Source organism: Salarias fasciatus, chromosome 7, assembly GCF_902148845.1.
Source record: "Salarias fasciatus chromosome 7, fSalaFa1.1, whole genome shotgun sequence".
NCBI lineage: Eukaryota > Metazoa > Chordata > Actinopteri > Blenniiformes > Blenniidae > Salarias > Salarias fasciatus.
The window spans coordinates 14,879,940-14,901,976 of record NC_043751.1 but is presented as its reverse complement, the minus strand read 5'-3'; the positions used below and the strand labels follow the sequence as shown (position 1 = coordinate 14,901,976).

General features: G+C 44.3%; 1 protein-coding gene across 1 annotated transcript; it reads left to right on the top strand.

Annotated features, from left to right (window-relative positions):
• Positions 1-2,557: 2,557 nt before the first annotated feature.
• On the top strand, positions 2,558-21,949 carry man2a2 (mannosidase, alpha, class 2A, member 2). Its single transcript, XM_030095357.1, has 23 exons — positions 2,558-2,667; positions 3,801-4,750; positions 5,166-5,423; positions 5,786-5,930; positions 6,981-7,152; positions 7,405-7,532; positions 7,867-8,040; positions 8,408-8,594; positions 10,388-10,565; positions 10,891-11,093; positions 12,157-12,339; positions 12,543-12,657; positions 12,780-12,850; positions 12,948-13,113; positions 15,899-16,135; positions 16,391-16,513; positions 16,788-16,902; positions 17,870-18,003; positions 18,082-18,223; positions 18,564-18,697; positions 19,542-19,736; positions 19,847-19,960; positions 21,023-21,949. The coding sequence occupies exons 2-23, from the start codon at positions 4,619-4,621 to the stop codon at positions 21,173-21,175; spliced, it is 3,459 nt and encodes a 1,152-aa protein (XP_029951217.1). The 5' UTR covers positions 2,558-2,667; positions 3,801-4,618; the 3' UTR covers positions 21,176-21,949.
• Positions 21,950-22,037: the final 88 nt, after the last annotated feature.

Genomic DNA, 22,037 nt, shown 5'->3' with positions numbered 1-22,037 from the left:
TCACTAAAATATCCCACATGTACGGCTGGTGTATATGCCCTGCAGGTTATACATTACACCTTATACATAACAGATCCACAGGAGATTCAGCATGCAGCATCAGAATCTCGGAGAGAGAAGTCACACTCTGAAAGTAAAGTCAAAGGCAGCTGTGCAAACATTTGTCCTGTGTCACCGCTTTATTATGTGTGAGATTATGCTTTCATAGCTATGATCTATCATTGCTGGTGTACCTTCTGGAACCATACCTATTTTAAAGTCTGGAAATAACACTTCTGCACACCTTAATCATTACAGTTTGAATGTTTTTGTAGATCTGATGAAAACTTATGGGTCTCTTGGGACTTGTGCAAAACCAAAACGGTACCATCTGTTCAAGTCCCACAGTAAACTAATTAATAATTGAAGCAGGAGCTATCTCCTGTTTCCATAAACACACAAAGTGTTCTTGGACGATCCATCAAAAGCACAACAACATGACTCAACTTCAGCAGCATGACTACATTTTCCACACAGGCAACCTTTTTCAGAGGCACCAGCACAGCACTCATCCGACTGCTCTTAAACTTTGGGCACAATTAGACAGAGGCTCAGATGAAAATATGGCCCCTCCGTTGTTTACTGTAGTCCTGAAGAAATCTTAAAAAAAAAGCATATCTTTGCTTTTAAAGTTCAGTAAACGCTTAAAAAAAGAGAACATTCCTGATGGAGCGGTGTAGTTAAGTTACTCTTTAATTATACCACTTTTGGAAATTACATGCTGAATTCATCTGACTCTCAGGGATATTTTGCTATACTGAAAAAGGTTCTGATAAGAATAAAAAACATGAAGCAAAATAATGTCACTTAACTCTTTTGATATTTTGACAACATTAATTTCCATAATTTTCACTGAAAATGTGCATTTTTGTCATTTTTTTAAATAATTAAAGCCAACTGAAAGCTGTTTTGGGTGCTACAATCTCAGTTGATGCCAATTATTCATAAAGTTGTCATGCTTATAACTAAGTAGCCAGCAAAAATTTCATTCACATAGCATATACCCAATTCTATAAAGTGCTACAGATGATGCCTAAAAAACATGCCTTTGTTTTTTGAAAGTTTTTTTCTTCTTATCTCTCCATAGGCAAGGCAAGTATTTTTCTCTGTCACCATTCAGACACATTGCAGTTCACAGTGCTTCACAAGTAAATAAAATACAGTGAAAAAACACACTTGAATTTGTTTTATTGTCACTTTTTTTTGCTCTGCAACTTTTAGTTTTTTATGTGTAATCATGGGTTATCACTTTGATTGTGTGTTCCTGTTCTTTCCAGCTCTTAACAGCTTTGAGAAAACTACAGTATATATGTTGTAGACTTCAGAAAACATTTTCAAGCATGCTCTGTCTCCGCCCTGTGCTTTACTTTATAATCTCTGTGTTCTTTTTTGTGAACAGTAAAAAGACTGTCTATTCAACAATTTAACTCAGCTTGAGATTTGGTCCCAGTCAAAATTACAGCAAAATTCTAAGACCAGTGTCAGAGTTCAGAGTTAATTTTACTCATGCCAAAACTTCTAACTTTACTTTTCTTAACATTGTTGACAGTACCATGATTACACTTTGTAGAGCCATTTTCCCTCAAAAAGAAGGATTACAGACTTAAATGTATTAATAGTTATTAAATTACATTTCTGTGCAGTATTACTTTTTTTTACATATACATCATTACCAAATTGCTGTGGTAAAGGAAACAATAAGCCTACAAGAAAACAATGATACATTTATTAGAGCATCTCACTTTTCATTATCATGTAACTATCAAAACAATTACAGTATTCATACAGTCCCATGCTCACCACAGAAAGTAAAATGGGCCCACAAAGAAAGCTGTGTCATTCACTCCAAGGGACTTTTCTATGTCAAAAGCTCTGCTACAATGCAGGCTGTCCACATGAATGACAACAGAATCTTGCTTTGTCCTGTTCACTTCATGAACATGGGAATGTTCTCAAACTGTTACTCTACTCCTGCGGGACAAATAAAGTACTTTCAATTCAGTTCAATTCAATACAGGCAAAGTGAGCACTGACAGTTTCTCATGGATTACCAGAACCTGCTCACTCTGTTAAAACGGTTGTGAAACCGTGCCAAATGAAATAATTTTGAAAAATTGGACAATTACACATATTTTTTGAGATGAAATTAAAAAAGTGAAGACCATCTATAATTAGAAAGTTATAAACATAAAAGAAAAATGACCCAGTAGTATCACTGCAATATTGAAAGGGTCCAGTTTATTTTAAATAGTGAAAGTTTTGATCGAATTTATTTGGAGATGCTGAAGGTGTTTAGTGCACAGTCCGTCAGTTTCCATGGTTCAGTTTATATTCGAAGTATTTAAAGATAAACTTAGTTATTTAAAGATAAACCTGCTTTCACTTTTTTTTCAGTAGTTAAAGGTACACCTGGCTGGTTAAAGATAATCCTCTTTTAATTGAATTCATCTGGATCTCTGTGGAAGCTGCTCAGTGCGCAGCTCTTCTCTTCCCATGAGCCTCTGCGGCGGCTGCACGGTGCTGGTTGCTATGCTAAATGCTAACTCAGTAGGTAATCTGTTAGCCCGGAGCTGAACGCACGTCCACTGCGGGGCTCCGCTCTCTTCCGGATCGCTCTTATTCTGATGGGTAACGACAGATTTTCTCATTTCATTCACCGACACTCGGCTTCCCAAGGTCGCCCGGGACTGTTTCCCCGAGGTTCAGGTGGAAAGTGGAATGGTTAGCCAGGAAATAATCAGCCACGTATTGTGCAAATGTTATCCAGGCTGTACTTGGTGTCGTCCGCACGGTTCGTCCATAAATCTGCCGCGGAGCTGAGAGACAGCTGTACCTGCTGCCGTGCATCCAGATTTACCTGCAACTTCACTGACATCTGTCCTGCGCTGGAATTAGATGCTGTGAGTTGATGTAACTTGAAGGCACATCTGGGCGCTACGGCTAGCTCATTTAGCTTCACATCCGTGATATTTGCTGGTGTTTGAGTGCTCGGGGCTGATTAAACTTTGACTGAGTGCGATAACACAGGCGTTGCGTTGGACGTATTTTGTTGCGTTAACCGAATTGCGTGTCTCAGTTTGGATAAAGTTAAAGTCCGTGTTCAGATATTATCGTGCTTTTAAGTTTAGAGCTGGCTAACTGCCCGCGGATATTTGGCGAAAGTCATTCAAGTTCGACATTAACGGAGGAGCCACTTCCCGGTCAATAGTTTTCAACTGTACGGCGCAGGTGACTTTGGATGATTTCTCCCTTTATATGCGCATAATAATGAGACTTTCTCTCGGCGCTAACTCAATAAGCTGTCATGTGAGCATCTTAGGATCAGTTGTCACATGAATTGCAGCTCTTTCGGGCACCTCTGACTAACAAACACTTTCATGTTGGTTTCATTCTAGATACAAATGCTCTATAAGATATATTACTTCCTCTTGCTGACATTGAGGCTATTTTTCCCAGTCAGGCTAAAGAAATGTGAGTGCCATGTTATTAGCCAATCTCCCTGAGGTCATAGATAGTCCCTGCCTGGGAAGTGAGCGGATTATGATCATGGATTTGCACACAGAGGAAAACATGGGCAGGTTAGCTCTGTGACACAGGATCACTGCACTCAGGTTAATTGTCTTTGCACGTTTTTTTCTGCATTGCTTGCCAGATCTTAAGAAAAGTATGTCACTTTTGCTTCTTGTCAGTGATGGTCTGAAATTGTATGGTGGTAATGTTTTTTTTTTTTTTCTAACATGAATCTAAAAATTTCTCAACAGCTGAAGAAGACCCTCTAATGTGATTTTAACTTGGCACTCCCGATCAAGGACAGACGCACTGCCCAGGCTGCCACGGTGGATATGCAGTCACTGTGCTACTGAGGGAAGAATGACATTTGTCTCATTTTAATTCCTGGAGCTGCTCTGGGTTGAGTTTAGGCTTGATTAAAAAGCTGCTACTCTTAGCCAAGTTGGTCTTTTTCCTCAGCCCTTTCTTTTGCACCACCACGGGCCTCGAGTGCAAACTGTTATGGCACTGGAAGCCAATTGAGCAAAGGGGAGCTGTGGTTGTACTGGAGGATTAGACTGTGCTGTGGGAGTGGGGACTGAGAACAGAAGAAGCAGGCCCACAGCCACACACATGATGCTGCTGCAGCAGGGACACTAGGCTCCCTGTTTTAAGCCCCCATCTGTGTGGTGCTTGTTTTTTTTTTTTTTTCCTCTTTTCCTGCAATCTCATCGATTTGGATGGTTGAGCACAAGGACTACTTTGAAGGAGACCACCGGTGGCTGTGGTTTGGCTCAAACTATCAGATTTTTTGCCAGCTATTGCTGATTTAGTAGCCCTTTTCCACTGCCACCACTGCCGTAGCCTTCTTTGCTGTGGTCTCCAGTATGGTGAGTGGAAGCTGGAGGCATCACAGGAGTGGAACTGAACCATTAATACTGGTGTAGCTCTTTTTTTTTTCCCCACTGTGAAGGATTGCATTCCAATTTTCAAGGACTCTTTTTCCTGTTGCTGAAAGAACAACCCCAATCAAGGTCATTTCTTTAAAAAAAATATTGAAGTCTCGGAAATAAGACCGCTCTGGAGGAGGATGAAGCTGAGGAAACAGGTGACAGTGTGTGGAGGAGCCATATTCTGTGTGGCTGTGTTCTCACTGTATCTGATGTTGGACCGAGTCCAGCATGACCCTGCAAGGCGACAGAATGGCGGGAACTTTCCACGGGTAAGAGACACTGCAGTGGCCGCTGCCGAAACATGTAAATCATGTGTGAAAACCTCATTCCCCTTTTAACTTTAATACAGTTCTCAATTTTTTTTTTCTGTACCGATGAAAGACTTTCAATAGGGTGTTTTTCTCTCCTTTTTTAATTGTAACTGATATATGCAGTTGTTCACCGTTTGTACCATAGATCAAATTTTTTTGACTTGGATGGCTTAACTGTCCTTTGGTGTGCGTGACCTTTGATCAACCGTTCAACTTTCAAACTTTGGACCGAAGAGCTTATTTACTCTCACAGAAAAGAAGAACGTGAACTTGTGGATTTGATCTGCAGATAGTTTGTTGTCCAGCAGGGTGCGTGTTTATTATTATCTGCATCTGTTTATTTCTTTTTGCCCCCCCCCCCCCCCCCCTCTAGAGCCAGATCTCCGTCCTGCAGAACCGGATAGAGCAGCTGGAGCAACTCCTGGAAGAAAACCATCAAATCATCAGCCACATAAAGGACTCTGTGATGGAGCTCACAGACACAGGGGCTGTGTCTCCCAGCGGCCACCTGCCGTTCAGAAGTGCCAATGGTTCCTGGGTCCTTCCCTTCGACGGCCGTCCCACTTTCCTGGCCGTGAAGCCCCAGGATTGCCAGTTTTCTGCCAGCAGCCGCGGTCAAGCAGACGTGCAGGTAAACTAGGAGCACTTTAAGGATGCAGTGTTGGGCATTGTTTTGCTGAATATAAAATTCAGTTTAGGGTTGCACTTTAGATGTTAATGTGTGGCTGGTGTAGTGGTTAACCACGCTCAATTCTCAGCCAGAATATCCTGTATTCTGGTTCATTAAGAGCTTTTTGAGTGGAGTTGTGTTCTCCTTGTGTGTGTGTGTGTGTGTGTGTGTGTGTGTGTGTGTGTGTGTGTTTTTCCTTTGTCCTCCAGTTTCCCTTCACAGTCTGAACACATGTTTGAGGATCACTGGTGACTTTAAATTGTGGGTGATGGATGGATGCGTAGTTCTGCGAGCTTAGTGACGAATCACTTGTTTTCTTTCAGATGCTGGATGTGTACTCCCTCCTTAAGTTTGACAACCCCGATGGCGGTGTGTGGAAACAGGGCTTCGACATTACTTATGAACCTGAAGAGTGGGACAACGAACCACTGCAGGTGTTTGTGGTTCCTCACTCTCACAATGATCCAGGTGAGTTGTACAGATTTTTGTGCATATTGTGTCTTTGCGCTCTATTCCCCCCCCACCCCCCAAAAAAAAAAAAAAAAAAAACTTGGTAAACAACCCGAAGCTTGTCTCAGCAGTTTGATTCAAGAGGTTAAAATGTGTCTCAAAGGGTACAGACAGCCACTTGGGGTCTTCGCCGAGTGGGAGGCTGGTTAAAGGGGTGCAGAAGTCATTCACAAGTTGATGCATTCCTTCTCATTATTATTAGCATAATGCTGACATGATTGACGGCTTAGCCGCAAACAATGGAATTAAGGTACTGTTGCCTTTGGAAAACTGCAGCTGTTTATGGGAGTGAATTAATGCAATTTTATTTTAGACTGACATTTCCATTAAAATTGTTTACCAGCCGGTGCCACATGCTCGCTCACTTGACAGATATTGATATGTTGACAGGCTGCAGGGATCCGCAAATTTGGTCCATCAACGCTGAATAAAGGCCAACTGCATTTAGCTGCAAAGTCTTTTGTTTGGAAAGAGTTTTATTTGCATTCTTAAACGTTGAAGCTTGTTGTGTTTTGAATAGAAATCCTGCTTTTAGCTCACATCAAACGACTTGAAAATCTTACTTCAGCTAATGGGTATGTATTTTTAGGAGTTCAAAGTAAGCTGTCGAACCATAAGGAAGCTCTGAAAGATCGAATTTAACAAAACAGTCAGGTTGATGTGAGCTTTTCCATACAGGCTATGGAGCTTTGATCCCATAAAATGTATTCATCTTTGTTGTGAGATCGATTTTTGACAGCCTGTCTATAGGTTGCAGGTATTCAAGTGTGTCACATTTATAGTGCTTTTTAGGCACTTTTTTGAGACACCACTTTCCCGAATAGGTTTCTGAAGGGAAATTCTTTGCTTGAATAAAATATGAGTTTTATTTTTGATCCATTGCAGCACTTTCTTTCCTCGGCACCGAGCCTCTACCTGCCCTTTCTTCACGGCTCCCGATCGGCGGGCTCGATCGGGAGCCAGGTGGGAGTGCAGATTGTTTCAGTGTCGTCCTCCTTGTGTTTTTAGGTTGGATCAAGACTTTTGACAAGTACTTCACAGACCAGACTCAACATATTTTAAACAACATGGTTGTGAAGCTGCCTGAGGATCCTCGCCGGAAGTTCATCTGGTCTGAGATTTCTTTCTTCTCCAAGTGGTGGGAGACTGCAGACGTACACAAACAGGAGGCCGTGCGCAAGTGAGTCACAGCGTTGTGAAGCACACAGTTTTGCCTTTTATTCTCCTTAAGAAAAAAAAAAAAAAATCTGCGAATTAGTTGAGATCTCTTTTATGCCTGGCTGGCTCTGAGAACTGTATTTTTCTCAGTGGGTGGTATCTGCTGGCAGATTGTGGAAGCTCTAAAAATAGCTTGTTATCTGGTTAATGTGACTACCCTTCTTTAGGGCCGGATTATCCTCACCTTGCGTTCTTAATCCTTCCTTTTCTACAGGCTGATCCAGGGAGGACAGTTTGAGATTGTGACGGGAGGCTGGGTGATGACTGACGAAGCCAACGCTCACTACTTCGCCATGATAGACCAGCTCATAGAGGGACATCAGTGGCTGGAGAGAAATCTGGGTACACAGTCGAAGCTGAAGTGATTTCTTCAACGGGAATTTTCATTTATATTCGAAGGAGTGAAGCCTTAATACTTAAAACGCTCGGGCTGCCTGTGAAATTGTCAAACTTTCACAGCAGTCTGGGCCTAAATTTATACCGCTCCTCGCCGAGCTTGATAATGAAATCTGAGCTTGTCAGCCTGCATTCTGCAGATGTAGCCTCTCACCCAGTGGGTGATAAAATGCTTTGTGCTACATTCAGTCCTTCCCGCTGTGAATGGTGATTTCCTAAAAGATGCATCCCGTTTTCGTTTATTCCATTATCAAACTGAAATTCCTGCCCGCCGTCACAGGTGTAACTCCTCGCAGTGGGTGGGCCGTGGACCCCTTTGGTCACAGCGCCACCATGGCCTATCTGCTGAAGAGGGCCAACCTGACCAGCATGCTCGTCCAGAGGATCCACTACTCCATTAAAAAGCACTTTGCCTCCACCCGCAATCTGGAGTTCATGTGGAGGCAGGCGTGGGGTGAGTGCGATGTCCGTGCTTGTCTTTGTTGAAGCCCATTGCCAAATGAGTCATGCCACTTGCCACAGCCTTGGACAGGGAGGAGAGTTTTGGAAGGACAACCAATGCGTGATGGTCTCAGTTGAACTGTGTTTTTATTATTTCAATCCGAGATAGTCAGTTCTCATGTGGATCTATTTTTTTTTTTGCGATTGAATGTTGTCAGTTAGTTTTTACTGCTTTATATGGTTGCTTTTCTGAACATCCTCCGGGAACAATTACTGTGTTCTCACATTGCCAGCAAGTTTCAGTTTTGGTTAGCTTACTATCACAAATACCAGCCTCGCTCGTTGCTAATCTGCACGCACTTGCCCGTTCTCTTTCACAGACACGGGGTCCAGCACAGACATCTTCTGCCACATGATGCCATTCTACAGCTACGACGTGCCGCACACGTGCGGGCCCGATCCAAAGATCTGCTGCCAGTTCGACTTCAAGAGGTTACCAGGTGGCCGCATCAACTGTCCCTGGAAGGTGCCACCGAAAACGGTGGTGGAGGCAAATGTAGCAGAGAGGTAGGCCTTTTGTTTGTGTGTCTTCATGATTGGGGGGAAAAAAGCAGGTGTTCATAAAGTTGTTTTTTTTTTTTTATTTGGTTGCAGTTCTGAAATATTTTTCACATCCCTCACAGTTATTGTTATGTTGGCAGGCTGCTCATTTGGTCAGTCAACAGTGGAAACAGACCAACAGCTTGCTGTTTGAGAAGCGTTTTAGCTGCAGTGATGAGCACGGTTTGAAGTGTTTATGACAGAAATCAACCCATCGACTCGCATCAAGACACATGAAACACGCAAATTAAAATCGGTCTGCATTTGTCGCTTTTAAAGAGTTCAAAGTAAACGGTGAAACTTTGAACAAGCCACACAATATTCAGAAATGCCAAAGGACTCGTGTGCACTAAGCAACCCAGATTGATTTCCTCCAGAATTTGCATGAATACAGATCAATGTGGCACTTTGAACCCACTAAAATGTATTGACCTTCGGCGTGAGATAAATACTCGCCAGCACGTCCAAAGGCTGCAGTCAAGACCAGTGTTGCACGTTTAAAGCGCTTTCTTTGAAGGCCAGCTTTTAAAAGGTTCAATGCAATTCAAAGAGCAGCTTAATGGAGACACAACAGCCAGAATGAATGAATGCAAACATACACATCAATCACATTAATGTGTGTGTGCTGATGTGCACATGCATAATGCACAGCTGCATAAATGTACATCACTGTACAGAGGTTTGTGGCAGCAGTGACAAGTTACAACAATTTCGAAAATAGAGGCGCTAGTGCTTAATTTTATGTTTTATCAGTCCTGTCACTTTTATTCTCTCACTTCAGACTTCATGATGTTGCTATTACTTTAATAAAAGAATTAAAATGATTAAAAAAAGAGAACGTATTAGAAGGAAAGCCTAAAATCTCAACAAGGTGTTATAATAGCTCACTTAAAACAAAAAGCGTAATTAAATTACCATGAATGAAATGCCACATGAAAAAGATAAGATGGAGCAATAATGGAAAAAGTAAATAAACACTAAGCAGAAACAAATAAACACTCCAGAAAAGCCTGACTGAACAAATGAGTTTCGAAAATTACATTGGAATTTAATTATCTTATGGGCCGGGCTCAGTGAAATGAAAATACTAAAGTCGTTTGCTTCCCTGGAGTACAGAGTATGAAATGTTCCTGCAAAAGATGTTTTCGGGTTGTTGAGAAACTCGTCTCCATTCCATAATTCGCCCATCAGGCAGCATCATATTAATGTTGAGCTGTAAACGGTATCTATCACGGTGTAACCTTACATAAACAAATCTCCAGGACGCTAATCAAATATTTATTTGTTGCATATTTATGCCAGAAAATCAGCATTGAAGAGAGTTTTTTTTTTTTTTTTTCCTGCATACTTTTGGTTTTGTGTTGCGAAAGCAGAGCAAACGTTTTGGGCTTTGCTGTTGAAACGTCTTTTATCTGATGGTCTCTTGCAAACAAACTCGACTTGAACTCGTGCCAGCGGCGAGAGCCAGAGGAGGTGCATGATTGAGGGCCAACAGACATTGACTGCTGATAGTCTCCCTGTCACATTAAGCAGCTTTTAAAAGGTCCTGAAGATTTTTCCAGAGGACATTTTGCAGTGGAATATCCCCCCAGGGCTCATTTGATCCCCTCTTTTTTTTTTCAAGGTCAATGTGATTTTCGTAGAAAATATGCTAAGCAGAGCAGCTTGGATGCCAAGAATTATGCCCCTTCAGTTTTTACTTACCCCCACCTCTACCCGTACTCTTCGCCTCTCTCTCTCTCTCTCTCTCTCTCAATCAGGGCGCAGCTGCTCCTCGATCAGTACCGGAAAAAGTCGAAGCTCTACCGCAGCAAGGTGCTGCTCGTCCCCCTGGGAGACGACTTCCGCTACGACAAGGCTTTGGAGTGGGATCAGCAGTACATCAACTACCAGAAACTGTTTGACTACATGAATTCCCACCCCGAGATGCATGTTCAAGTGAGAAATTCACTTTCCACCCGTCACGCATTACGTTCCCAAATATATGTGTTGTTTTCTTCTCCCTCATTGTTTTTGAGCGCCTCGGCGTGCGGCGTACCAAGTGTCTCGCTGTTCAACCTTTGTAGTGCTGATGAATCATGCAGCGGCGCTTTAACTTGCTGACGGTTTGAAGAATCCGTCATGACTTGATGTGTAGTTCAGAAGATGCTGTATAAGATGAAAGACCCATGAATGGTAATGAAGGACTTATTTTATTGTGTTGTTGTGGTCGTTTTTTTTTTTTTTTTTTTTTTTTTTTTTTTTTTCCTTCCGTTCCATCCAGGCTCAGTTTGGGACTCTGTCTGACTACTTCGATGCTCTTTACAAAACAAATGGCGTCGCCCAGGGAGCCAAACCTGCAGACTTCCCCGTGCTGAGCGGGGACTTTTTTGCCTATGCAGACCGGGAGGACCACTACTGGACCGGGTATTTCACCTCTCGACCCTTTTACAAAAGCCTGGACCGGGTCATCGAGTCGCACCTCAGGTGAGCCACTATCAAGAAAGCACCAGAGATTGATCGATTGTGGAGACTTTCTGTTATCGAGATCGTCGTTAATCGGGATAATTGCCAGCATCCTTATTTGAGGAAAAAAAGAAAAATATCATCCTGTGAAAACAGTGATGTTCAGGGAGACGTACAGCCCAGATCAGCTGTTAACGTTTAAGTTACCCTATGAAAATGCATCAGACTGAAAAAACCTTTCTGGTGGTGACAGTTTCCATCAGAAAATCATCTTTTACAAAAAACACAAACGTGTAATTTTTCTCGACCTCACGGTCAAAGCCTCAAAATTTTCACAATATAGCATTGAAAAGCGTGAAATTGCTTGCTCGTCTTGCTTCTCACGCCAGTAAATTGCTAACTACCCTCAATTTACAGAAAAATAAATACAGTTGTTTAAAATCAGTTTTTAGAATTAGGAAGGCGCTCGACCTTGCTCGGAATAATAGACGCCTCAGTTTGAAGCACGGTGGCATTCATGTGACTTAAATGGTGCATTTTGTACTTTGTTTGCCTGCAGCAGCTGAATAAATGATTCAAAGCTATATATTTGAATAAAGTACCTTCCTTTCTTCTCTTTATTATTAATTACTACTTTATGCGACCATGATTAATTTAAAAAGCTGATTGCTGATAAAAGAGCCATTCGGGGTTTCAGCAAATTATCATATTGTCAACTAATCATTTCAACAGTTGACGCTTAATTGACTGTTGAAATAATCATCATTTGTGGCTGTAGTGCTGTATTATTGTTAAGATATTTATTTCCAGATTGAGTGCCAATCGGGGTTTATAATCTGAAGGTTTCACTACAAAGAAAACAAACCAGTCTTGTTTGATTAAGAGCTTATGATGTGATATCTAAATATAATTTATGTATTAAATTAAAGTAGGCCTAAATGTCTGTCTTTCTTGCATTGACACATTGTGTTTTAAGGAAGCTTCAGGCGTTTGTGTGAGTGATTCCTGTAATTATTAATGGGCTGAAACAAGCTTTTCTTCTTAAGCATTCTCACGATGCTGACCGCCTGCCTCTGTGCTTCAGGGGAGCAGAGATCCTCTACAGCCTCGCCGTAGCAAACGCCCGACATGCAGGAATGGAAGGACGTTACCCGGTCTCGGATTATGCCCTGCTGGTCGACGCCAGGCGGTCGGTCGGCCTGTTCCAGCATCACGACGCCATCACCGGCACCGCAAAGGAAAATGTCGTCATCGACTATGGCACCAAGTACGAACTGCAGAACTTTTGGAACTAAAAGTTATCATTCTATTTATTAATTTATTTTCCTTTTTAAAAGGTTTTCTTCCATCTCTGGTTTTATTCTCATAGCTGATCTGTGCTTACCTGTTTTATACACTGAGGCAAGATTACAAGTCCTCTCCTGTGCCTGCTTCAGGGAGACACTCACTCTTCCTCCTCCTCTTCTTCAGACTGCTGCGTTCCCTCATCGGCCTGAAGAGAGTTATCATCAATGCCGCTCATTTCCTGGTGATGAAGAACAAGGAGTTTTATCGCTTTTACCAGACCGAGCCCTTCCTGGAGACGGTAACAGGAAACGCCGACACTTCTGCCGCCTCATCATGAAGACAGAGAAACAAAAAATCTGCAAGTTTTTTTTCTTATCGAGTATTCGGTGTCTCTCCTCTGTTATATTTCTTCTCCTGCAGGATGACAGGCGAGCCACTCAAGACTCTCTGCCTCAGCGCACTTTAATCGAGCTGGACCCAGCAGGACCGAGGTATTATCCACATCCCCCTTGCATCTCTCATCTCCTCAGCCGCTCCTTCGCCGTCCTCTGCTCAGGATTGCTTCCCATCTCCCCCCCCACCCGCCAGGTACCTCGTCCTGTTCAACCCCATCGAGCAGGAGCGGCTGTGCGTGGTCACCGCGCTGGTCAACACGGTCCGGGTGCGGGTGCTCACCGAGGACGGGCAGACCCTGCCCGTGCAGCTGAGCGCTCAGTGGAGCTCCGCCAGCCAAATGAGCGCCGAGGTGTTTGAGGTGAGGAGCCGGCCTCATTAATATTGCGCGCACAGCAGCAGAGTCTGCACATTCTCCTGTTGGTGTCTTACGCTATAATGTGCAGCGAGAAGCAGCTCGACAGGCTCACAAGCTCAGAAGAAAGTCATTAAAGTTACACGAGTCAGGTACAGGAGAACGGCCTTAAAATCTATAAAGGCAGTGCAAACATGGGGGGTTGAGAATAGCTGTCGATGTTGATCATTTGTAGCTCCTAAATGAAAAGCCTTTGGATTTTAAGCATGCACGGACCGACTGCTTTGTTAGAAGCTCATATAATCCTTTAACAAGAGCTCTAAATTTGACCTTGTCAGGTTCTTCTCTGTTGGAGCTCTCTGAGCAGAGCCTACTGGCATCCACTGTCAAACTTGAGCAAAGTTAAACATGCAAATCGCACGATCAGCTGTGGAAATTAGAAGAGAGCTGCTGAAATGCACATAATTACAGTTCACATCGGTATTGATCTGTGTTGATCGTTATATTGAGAGGTGTTGGTAATATTCTGCTCTTTCAAGTCTGTCAGTAGGGGCTCTCAGTACGATACAGTTCAGCTCAACCGCAATGAGGAGTGCAGCTTGAGAGACGAGCACATTAATACTTAAACCTCACTGAAGCAAAAACCTTTAATTAAAGCAGAATTAGAGCTGTTGTGCTGGATCAGATCAGATTATTAGAAACACTCCCACTGAAGTGTCCACTGTGCGCACACGTGTCCTTGTAGGACTTGTTTGTTATGGGTGTGTAATGTAAAACAGATGGAGGATTTTTGTTCGTTTTATTCATGTGTCATAATTATGGCTCAGCAGACTCGGGTTTCTTGGTCTTCTGTGTGAAAGGTTACCATTTGTCTTATGAACACCATAGTTTTATCAGGTGATTGTTTTTGTCACTCTTGCTTTTCTGGTTTTCAGTTCTACTCTGACGTTTCCTGTAGAAAAGCTATTGCTCATTGAATAATTTTTTTTTTTTTTTTTTTTTTTCCAAAGCATTAAACTTGAGCAATGACTTTGCAGAAAAATTGTGGTGGATCAGCAGGTTCTGAAACACTCGGACCAGGCCGTCTGAAGCCAGCCACATTTAAAATCACTTAAATCACTTTTATTCCTCAATCTGATGCCCACTTTAAACTTCAACATTTGGTTTGGACCAGAGTGTGATTAGCGATAAAAACAGAAGGGAGGATACTTTGAGGGGTGTAAAAAACACCAGATAATAAATTGAGAAAATGAGCTTCACATCTTTATCATAAGTGAACGTTAATAATGGGGAATACATGTTGAGTGGTTGCTGTCATGTAATGGGAGTGAAGTGTTGTTATTGGTGATCATACAGGGATTAACCTTTGACTTTGTTACTACTGACAGATGAAGTGAATAACTCATTTTCATAGAGAATATCAGACAGAATTTGAACATTTTGTCCTTAAATTCGACATGTAATGTTTAGAGGAAAGGGTGGGAGCGTCTCCAGAAAGCGGCTCTTGCAGGATGTTGAAGATCTGCAGGGAACAGTATCTATGGCCACCGACTGTTCTGACAGGAATGTGTCGGAATACTCAGAACATCAGTTGGTTGTATGTCGGGTTTTCTAACACCGAAAGCATCAGCAGTAGCAGCGTGAGCGCCACAGAGCAATGGGAGAAGTCCTGGTCTGATCTCATGAATGTGTTTCTCTGGATGGCTGCGTGTGTGTGTGATAATATTATTCGGGGGAACTCTGGGTTCTGCCGTGCACGCTGATGTCCCTCTGATATGTAGCATCTACCCAAAAATCACTGGAGACCATGTACAGCTCTTCATCGAAGCACTGTTTCCTGATGGTAGGATTTGAAACCGACAAACAGCTCAGATTGTTTTTCCAGTTCGAATCCACATTCGCCTTTAGCTTGATACTAATTTATAGAATAGAAACTTTATTAGTCCCAGAGAAAAATTCTTTTTGCAGAGCTCCACACAGAAAAGAACACAGAAGCAATGGCACAGAAGTTTTTAATATCCGTGCAACAGAATAAGATCTGCAGGTCTGAGCAGTGATTGATATATAAACAGAAGAGTGAAAACAGTGGAAAAATCTAACAAACACGATTCAGAAAGAGAAGTTTTCTTCCACAGGAGAGCAGGATCTCCTGTAGCGCTCTGTAGTGCACTGTGGTGGTAATAATATTGGTAGTTTGAATATAGAAGTCTGTTTTAGTACATATTTGCATGGGAAAACAGAAGATGTCTGAGGATTTCCATATCTGATCTTGAATGTCGCATATTTCCGTTAACTTTAAAACGTTTCATTTGGGTGAAGCAGTATTTCTCTGGTGGCTGAAAACTCATTGTATGTGAGAATATGTGATTGAATGTAACCAATTATCTTCCTCATTGTGCACCAGAACAGATGGACTGTCTTATTGTCCTCAGGAAAAGACACTGGAGATTAAAAAAAATCATCATATATTGTAAAGATGTTTGCTTCACTGTAACTTTGTGTTGAGTTTTAATTTGTTTGGTCCAATCAGTCTCCACCCACATGAAATAATGGATTTCGCTGTAACAATGCAACAGTAACTCTCATTAACACCACCTCTCATCACATTTTAATTACAGCTCCGCTGCTGAAGTGTAAATGCTTTTAACTTTTAATTAATGCCTTGTGGTCAACACTTGAAACTGGAATTAACAGAATTGAGCGAGCGCCGTTTGTGTTCGCCTCAGATATCTGTTGCTGAAGTCGCCCAAGTTTTTTTTCAATTCCTCACATCCGCCGTCTCGCTCCCCAGGCGACGTTCATGGTTCGCCTGCCGCCTCTGGGCCTGGCCGTCTTCCATCTGTACGACTCGCCGGACTCGCCCATGACGCTGCGCTCCGAGACGCTGCTCCGGCTGCCGGGCCGCGGCGCGAGCGCCCGCGCCACCGACCCGCTGCCCGTGCGCTCCCAGCAGGCCGACCCTCAAACCTTCTACATCAGCAGTCAGTCCCTGACGCTGGGCTTCTCCGGGACCACCGGCCTGCTGGAGGTCTGCCTTTTTTTTTTTTTTATCAGCTCTTTAAACCTTTTTGATTTTTATTTCTGTGTGGAGGATTTACCAATCTGTTTTCACTTTGATCTTTCCGGAGGGATGAGCCACCAGCTTGATTTCCTAACGGGTCCTGGCTGTCTGATGAAAGCGAACATGGCGTGTCTTGTTGCTTCTCAAACGCCGCTTTCATCTCCCGTCTAATTCCTGGTATTTGTTCTCCGTCACTTTTTTTTATCCCCCTCATACGCGCAGAGCATCAAGCGGAAGGACGACCCCCAGGAGGTGAAGGTTCAGATGCAGTTCATGATCTATGGTACTCGTCCCTCGAAAGACAAAAGTGGCGCCTACCTCTTCCTGCCCGACGGGAAAGCAAAGGTATTCTCCTGGCTCCATCTCAGATGTTTATTTACCTCTGAGAAGCCTTTGATCGAACCCCCCCCCCCCTCCCGTCTATCGCGTTACTGTATCCTGCTGAGGGAGCTCGAGGCAGGAACGCAGACGGAGTGGATGCTGCTGCTGCTGCACCTCATCTCCTCTTCATTTAAAGACAACAAAGTGTTCTCTTTCCACTCCGGAGTTAGCTCATCTTCCTCGTTGCTCTCAGCGCATAATCTCTCCACGAGTGCTCAGTTTATTCTTCTGCTTTCAGCCCTACAGCCAGAAGGAGCCGCCTGTGGTGCGCGTCGTGGAGGGGCCCCTCTTCTCAGAGGTGGTGGCGCACTACCAACACTTCCAACAGACCGTCCGCATCCACAACGTGCCAGGTAATGAACGCACAGTGAAATCTGTTGTAATTGTTTCAGTGAACGCGTTTTTTTTTTTTTTTATCTTTAAATACACCAGATGGTACAATTCAGTACAGGTCTGTTTAGCAAAAGGACCGTTTATAGTTAAATTTTGTTCTTTTTCTTTTGATTTTATGAACTTGACTGATGTATAGGAGACACCAAAGTTCCAACATTCTTGATATTTATACGACCTCTTTCAAACCTTGAAGAATAATGCATCAGATGTCGAGTATTAAACAGTAGAGATGCGAGCTGACTCTGATCCAGACTCATGTTTTCATGAAACAAACAGTTTACTGCAAGGAGCTATTTAACAAATTCAGGGAAGTGTCTGGCTTTCATTATTTTTCAAGGGCCTGTTAAGCGTTTGTTTGACTTGATTCTCTTATTAAGCAATACTTTGTTACTGTGTGGCTGCCTTGTGGGGGTGATCTGGCATATTTGTCTAATCTGCCCACTCAGTACCAAAACATGTGCTGCTTTTTAGTGAAGGACTGAAGGAAATGAAAAACAAAAAACAACCCAATGTATTGTCTGAGGTGGAATCACAGTGTGTGCATATCTGTATCTAAAAAAAAACAAACCTAAATACTCAAAGTTGCCTTCATAAGGCAACTGTGAGTCAAGTTTGAGAAACATTTTAGTACTTCAAGGCAGAGCCAAGTGTCCTCTGCTTTTGGATGCCAGAATATTCCCCCCCCACTAGAAACAATTTCAAGGTTACTTCAAAACACAAATGCTATAAAACACAGAAAGTAACAACAATAAAACTGACAGTGTTCAGCTTTAGCTCTTACTTTTAAAGGTGAATTTTGACTTGTCCTCAGTGGAGGATTCACTAAATCGTATGGTTCCAAACTCATGTCACCTGATTTCACTGGTCACTTTCAGGAAGGGCTTTTTTTTTTCTTTTTGTCAGCTTTTCATGGCGTTGTGTTTCCAGGGGTGGATGGGTTATCGATAGACATGAGCACCATGGTGGACATCAGGGATCAGACCAATAAGGAGCTTGCCATGCGGCTGACCACTGACATCCAGAGTGGCGACGCCTTCTACACCGACCTGAACGCCTTCCAGGTAGCAAGCATTTCTTCACTCGCCTTTGTAATATCCCACGTACCGGTCCCGACTGACAGTCTGACATCTTTACGGTAGATTCAGCCTCGCCGCCGCTTCCTGAAACTCCCCCTGCAGGCCAACTTCTACCCGATGCCCAGCCAGGCGTACATCCAGGACAGCCACCACCGCCTGACGCTGCACACGGCTCAGTCTCTGGGCGTCAGCAGCCTGGAGAGCGGTCTGTCTCACTTCATTTTAGCTAATGTCCCGTCACACGTCTTCATTTCATTTCCTAGTGTAAGACATCTCTGAAGTGCTCGGCGTCGCTCTGTGTTTGTCTCTGGCCTCTTTGCGCTACAGTATTGATGCTCTTCTCCCTCAAGAGGTTCTCGGAGAGCAAAACACTTTAAACCTCGACGTTTGTGCACTGAGCTAATCCTTTTGTCATCAATACGGTAATAATGGAGGTGGTTGTAAATGACGGATGGCTCAGGGTGTTTGTATTTATCGACTCAGGTCTTGAAAGTTCGATGCTCGGGCTTCACATCACGGTCGTTCCTCTCCCTCCCCCCCCGCAGGCCAGCTTGAAGTGATTATGGACCGGCGGCTGATGCAGGACGATAATCGCGGCCTGGGTCAGGGCCTGAAAGACAACAAGAAGACGGCCAGCCGTTTCCGCCTGCTGCTGGAGAGGCGGTCGACCGGCAACAAGGTCAGTGAGGTGACGGCGCGGGCGGATGATCGACTCTCCCGCAACTCCTGCGTGCGAGCGGGTGTTTAATGACGCTGCAAGGTTGTTGAATGTCACCCAAATCCGTCTTAATCCGATGTGATCAGTTACTCTTTTCTTCTTCACACAGCTTTCCGTGACTCTCCTCTTCAGTCTCTAACTTCTGTTTACCTCTCTTCTCTTTTTTTTTTTTTTGGTCCGCTGGATTCAGCACAATGGTGTCTTTGCCAAACTCTCGTCCTTGTTTCATTCTTTCTTCTCAAAATTTTTGAAAGACGGAGTTCAAGAGGTAACGTTGCCGCGGCAACAGTGAAGATGCTAGTTAGCCCGCTCCGTAGCTCCACCCATAGCCGCCGCTCCAGTTTTCGTGCTTCTCTTTGTGTGCTATTTGCCTCCCTATTCCTCGTAGCCAGACTAGTTTATCTCTGTGACGGCGCCATTTAAAGAAACAAATTGCAGCGTTTATCAAGTGAAGAAATGCACGTTGGCAGCGGAACAGAGTCCCCGGTTGTAGTCTGATCATCCAGCTCTTCATTAATGCCGCCGATGTTACGTGGGATGAATCAACGCGTCACAAAGCATCACGTCTGACACTCCGTAATGTTCCTAATTTGAAATTTGACACCACAACAATGTGATTAGCGCAGCGTCTGTCCGGACGGGAATTAGAATCCCACCTCTCACTCTGACACGGTCATTAGAGCCCGTTCCTCATGTAGTAGCAGCACCGGCGCGTCTCCAGAGGTGAGCCGCTGACGATGCCGCGGTGATTACATTATCGTTTAACACGATCTTTTCAACCCTCCCCCCACCTCCCCCACCCCAGATGATGGACAGCGCGACGACCAGCTTCCCGTCTGTACTCAGCCACATGACCAGCGCAGTGCTCAACCACGAGGTCCTGGCGCTGCCCGTCCTGCCCAAACGACGCGGCATCCCCCCTCTTCAGACCTTCGCCCCCCTCAAGTCGCTCCTCCCCTGTGACTTCCACCTGATGAACCTCCGCAGCATCCAGAGCCAGGTGACGTCTCGCTTTTCTAGTCTTTTTAACAATGACTACTTGCAGCGTTTTGTTACACACACCTTGACTCTTCAGTGCAATTAACGCTCTGTAACCGTTCCTGCGAGCAGCAGGACCCTCAGTCTCCGTCTCCCTACACCGCCCTGATCCTCCACCGCCTGGCGCTGGACTGCGGCGTCGAGGCTCAGAACCTCGGCTTCAACTGCACCACCACGCAGGGCCAGGTCAGAACACACACCAGCCCGCTGCCTCCACACAGCCGCACCGTCAAAGCCAGTTTCCCCTTCAGCTCCGTTTTCTCTCTCCCTGCTGCCTCTTGCAATCCTCCACACAACATTATTGATTAGCTGCCAAATGTTGAAAGTTGAAGTTATCTCGGGTAAAAGAGGGAGAAGCACTCACTCACTGCACTTTTTCTGACAGTTCTACTCCAATAAAACCAAATAAAGTTGGTCCTTGTAGTCATGGAGAGTTAACTATTGAGAACAGCAGTGTTTCACGATGATTGTAAATAAGTAAATTTGTTCTTTTACCCTTTCTGTAACTTTTCACTGAACATCCCCAAAGCCTAAAATCATTTTTTTGCACCATTTTGCACAAATTACTTCTTCTGGTACAGATAGACTGAAGGGAAAATGAATGAGACTTGACAAACCTCAGCAATGTAGCGCTCGCTGTTTGTTTGACGCACACAACTCTACACACTCGGTATAACTGCAATGTGGGGGGACAGAAAACCCGTGGCTGTTATGACATGTGTAACTGAGCTCAGCTCTGCAGTTTCCTGTTCGCACATGAAGTTCTGCTTCTCAGATTGATTTGAGTTTAATTGTCAACTCTACTTCAAACGCAGATCGTCCGAAATTATCTTAAGAGATGACAGAATGCATTGATAGATGGTGTGTGTGTGTGTGTGTGTGTGTGTGTGTGCGTGCTTTGATTTCACATTCATCAGCTTGAGCTATTAAGTTTCGAGCTCAAATTTTTATATACAAACCATCAGTCGATGCGACGGCTCCAAACAGATTCAAGTACCGACTGATAAATCCAGCAGATAAGAAAAAAAAAAGGCTCCTTGATGACCAATTTCTCTCCATCAGCGTTGATGGTGATGCGATTAAATCACGCAGCATCTGTTCCTCGGGGTTTCTCCGCTGTTAATTTGCTCATATCACTTCGGTACCTTTGCTGAGCTTTCTGTGCAGTGCTGTTGGAAGTGTGTGTGTGTGTGTGTTTGTGTGTGTGTGTGTGGTGTTTTCCTCTAACGCCCTGTCCTCCGCCTGCAGCTGAGTGTTTCGGGACTGTTCAAGAGCCTGGACCTGCAGCTGCTGCAGCCCATGTCGCTGACCCTGATGCACGCCGGCGCGCCGCTGGCCAACGACTCCACCATCAGCCTGGATCCCATGGAGATCTCCGCGTTCAAGCTCAAGCTGCGCTAAAAGCCAGACGGACTCACGGCAGCAAAGAGACAAACCAAAAAAATGGAAAAAAAGACAAAAGAAGAAAAAAGCATCTCCTTGGACTTGGAACGCCGAGGCCGGCGTGGGGCTGCGGGCTGCACACGGAGGGGTCTGGCTCTCTCTCTCTCCCGATCGTGAACATTCCAGCTGGGGGAGGCGGGGGCTCCTCTGCAGCAGGACCGGCTGCACGGCAGGGGGCAGGCGATCGCCGCCGCTGATCTCCTCACAAAGCAGCATAATCCCCAGCGAGTGCGCAGCTGTTCCAACACAACAGCGACTGCCAGACTCACTCAGCAGATACAGCCGGGGATCTGTTCGCCTCCGCAATCAAACATGAAATCTCTCTTAGTTCTGCTTTGTACGGACTCGTGTCTTTTTTTTTTTTTGTATCTTCTCTCCATCCTGGACGGAACTACTGAATGTAAATATCTCCTGATGAGGGGGGAGAGGCTGGAGGCCCGGGCCTGGTGCCACATCAGAGTGCAATCTGCAAAGCTTTATTAGTTTGTTTTGTTTTTTTGTACCTGTGAGTTGAGTGAACGATGTTTCCGTTTGACAGACTTGAATGCAGCAAAGAGAATGTGCGGACCCCCCAACCCCCCCAACCCCACTTTCATCTCAAACTTCAGACCCGAGATGCAAACCTTTCAAGCTGTGTTCGCTGCTCAACACGGCTGATCATCAATCATATCGGACGACTGTTTACTTTCTGTCCAGTGTTTCAGCCTGTAGATAATCTGAAGACTCGAATACCCCCCCCCGCCCCCCTTCCTGAGATCCCCCTCTGCTGATGAGAAAACTGTGGAGTGCGTGAGTGTGTGTGCACATTTTTCACGCTCTT

Bases quoted from the DNA above. Each gene is read 5' to 3' on its own strand.
- man2a2 (XM_030095357.1), top strand. From the start codon at position 4,619: ATGAAGCTGAGGAAACAGGTGACAGTGTGTGGAGGAGCCATATTCTGT. The intron at 16,903-17,869 runs GTAATGAACGCA...TTGTGTTTCCAG, and splicing joins CCGCATCCACAACGTGCCAG to GGGTGGATGGGTTATCGATA. The intron at 18,224-18,563 runs GTCTGTCTCACT...CCCCCCCCGCAG, and splicing joins CGTCAGCAGCCTGGAGAGCG to GCCAGCTTGAAGTGATTATG.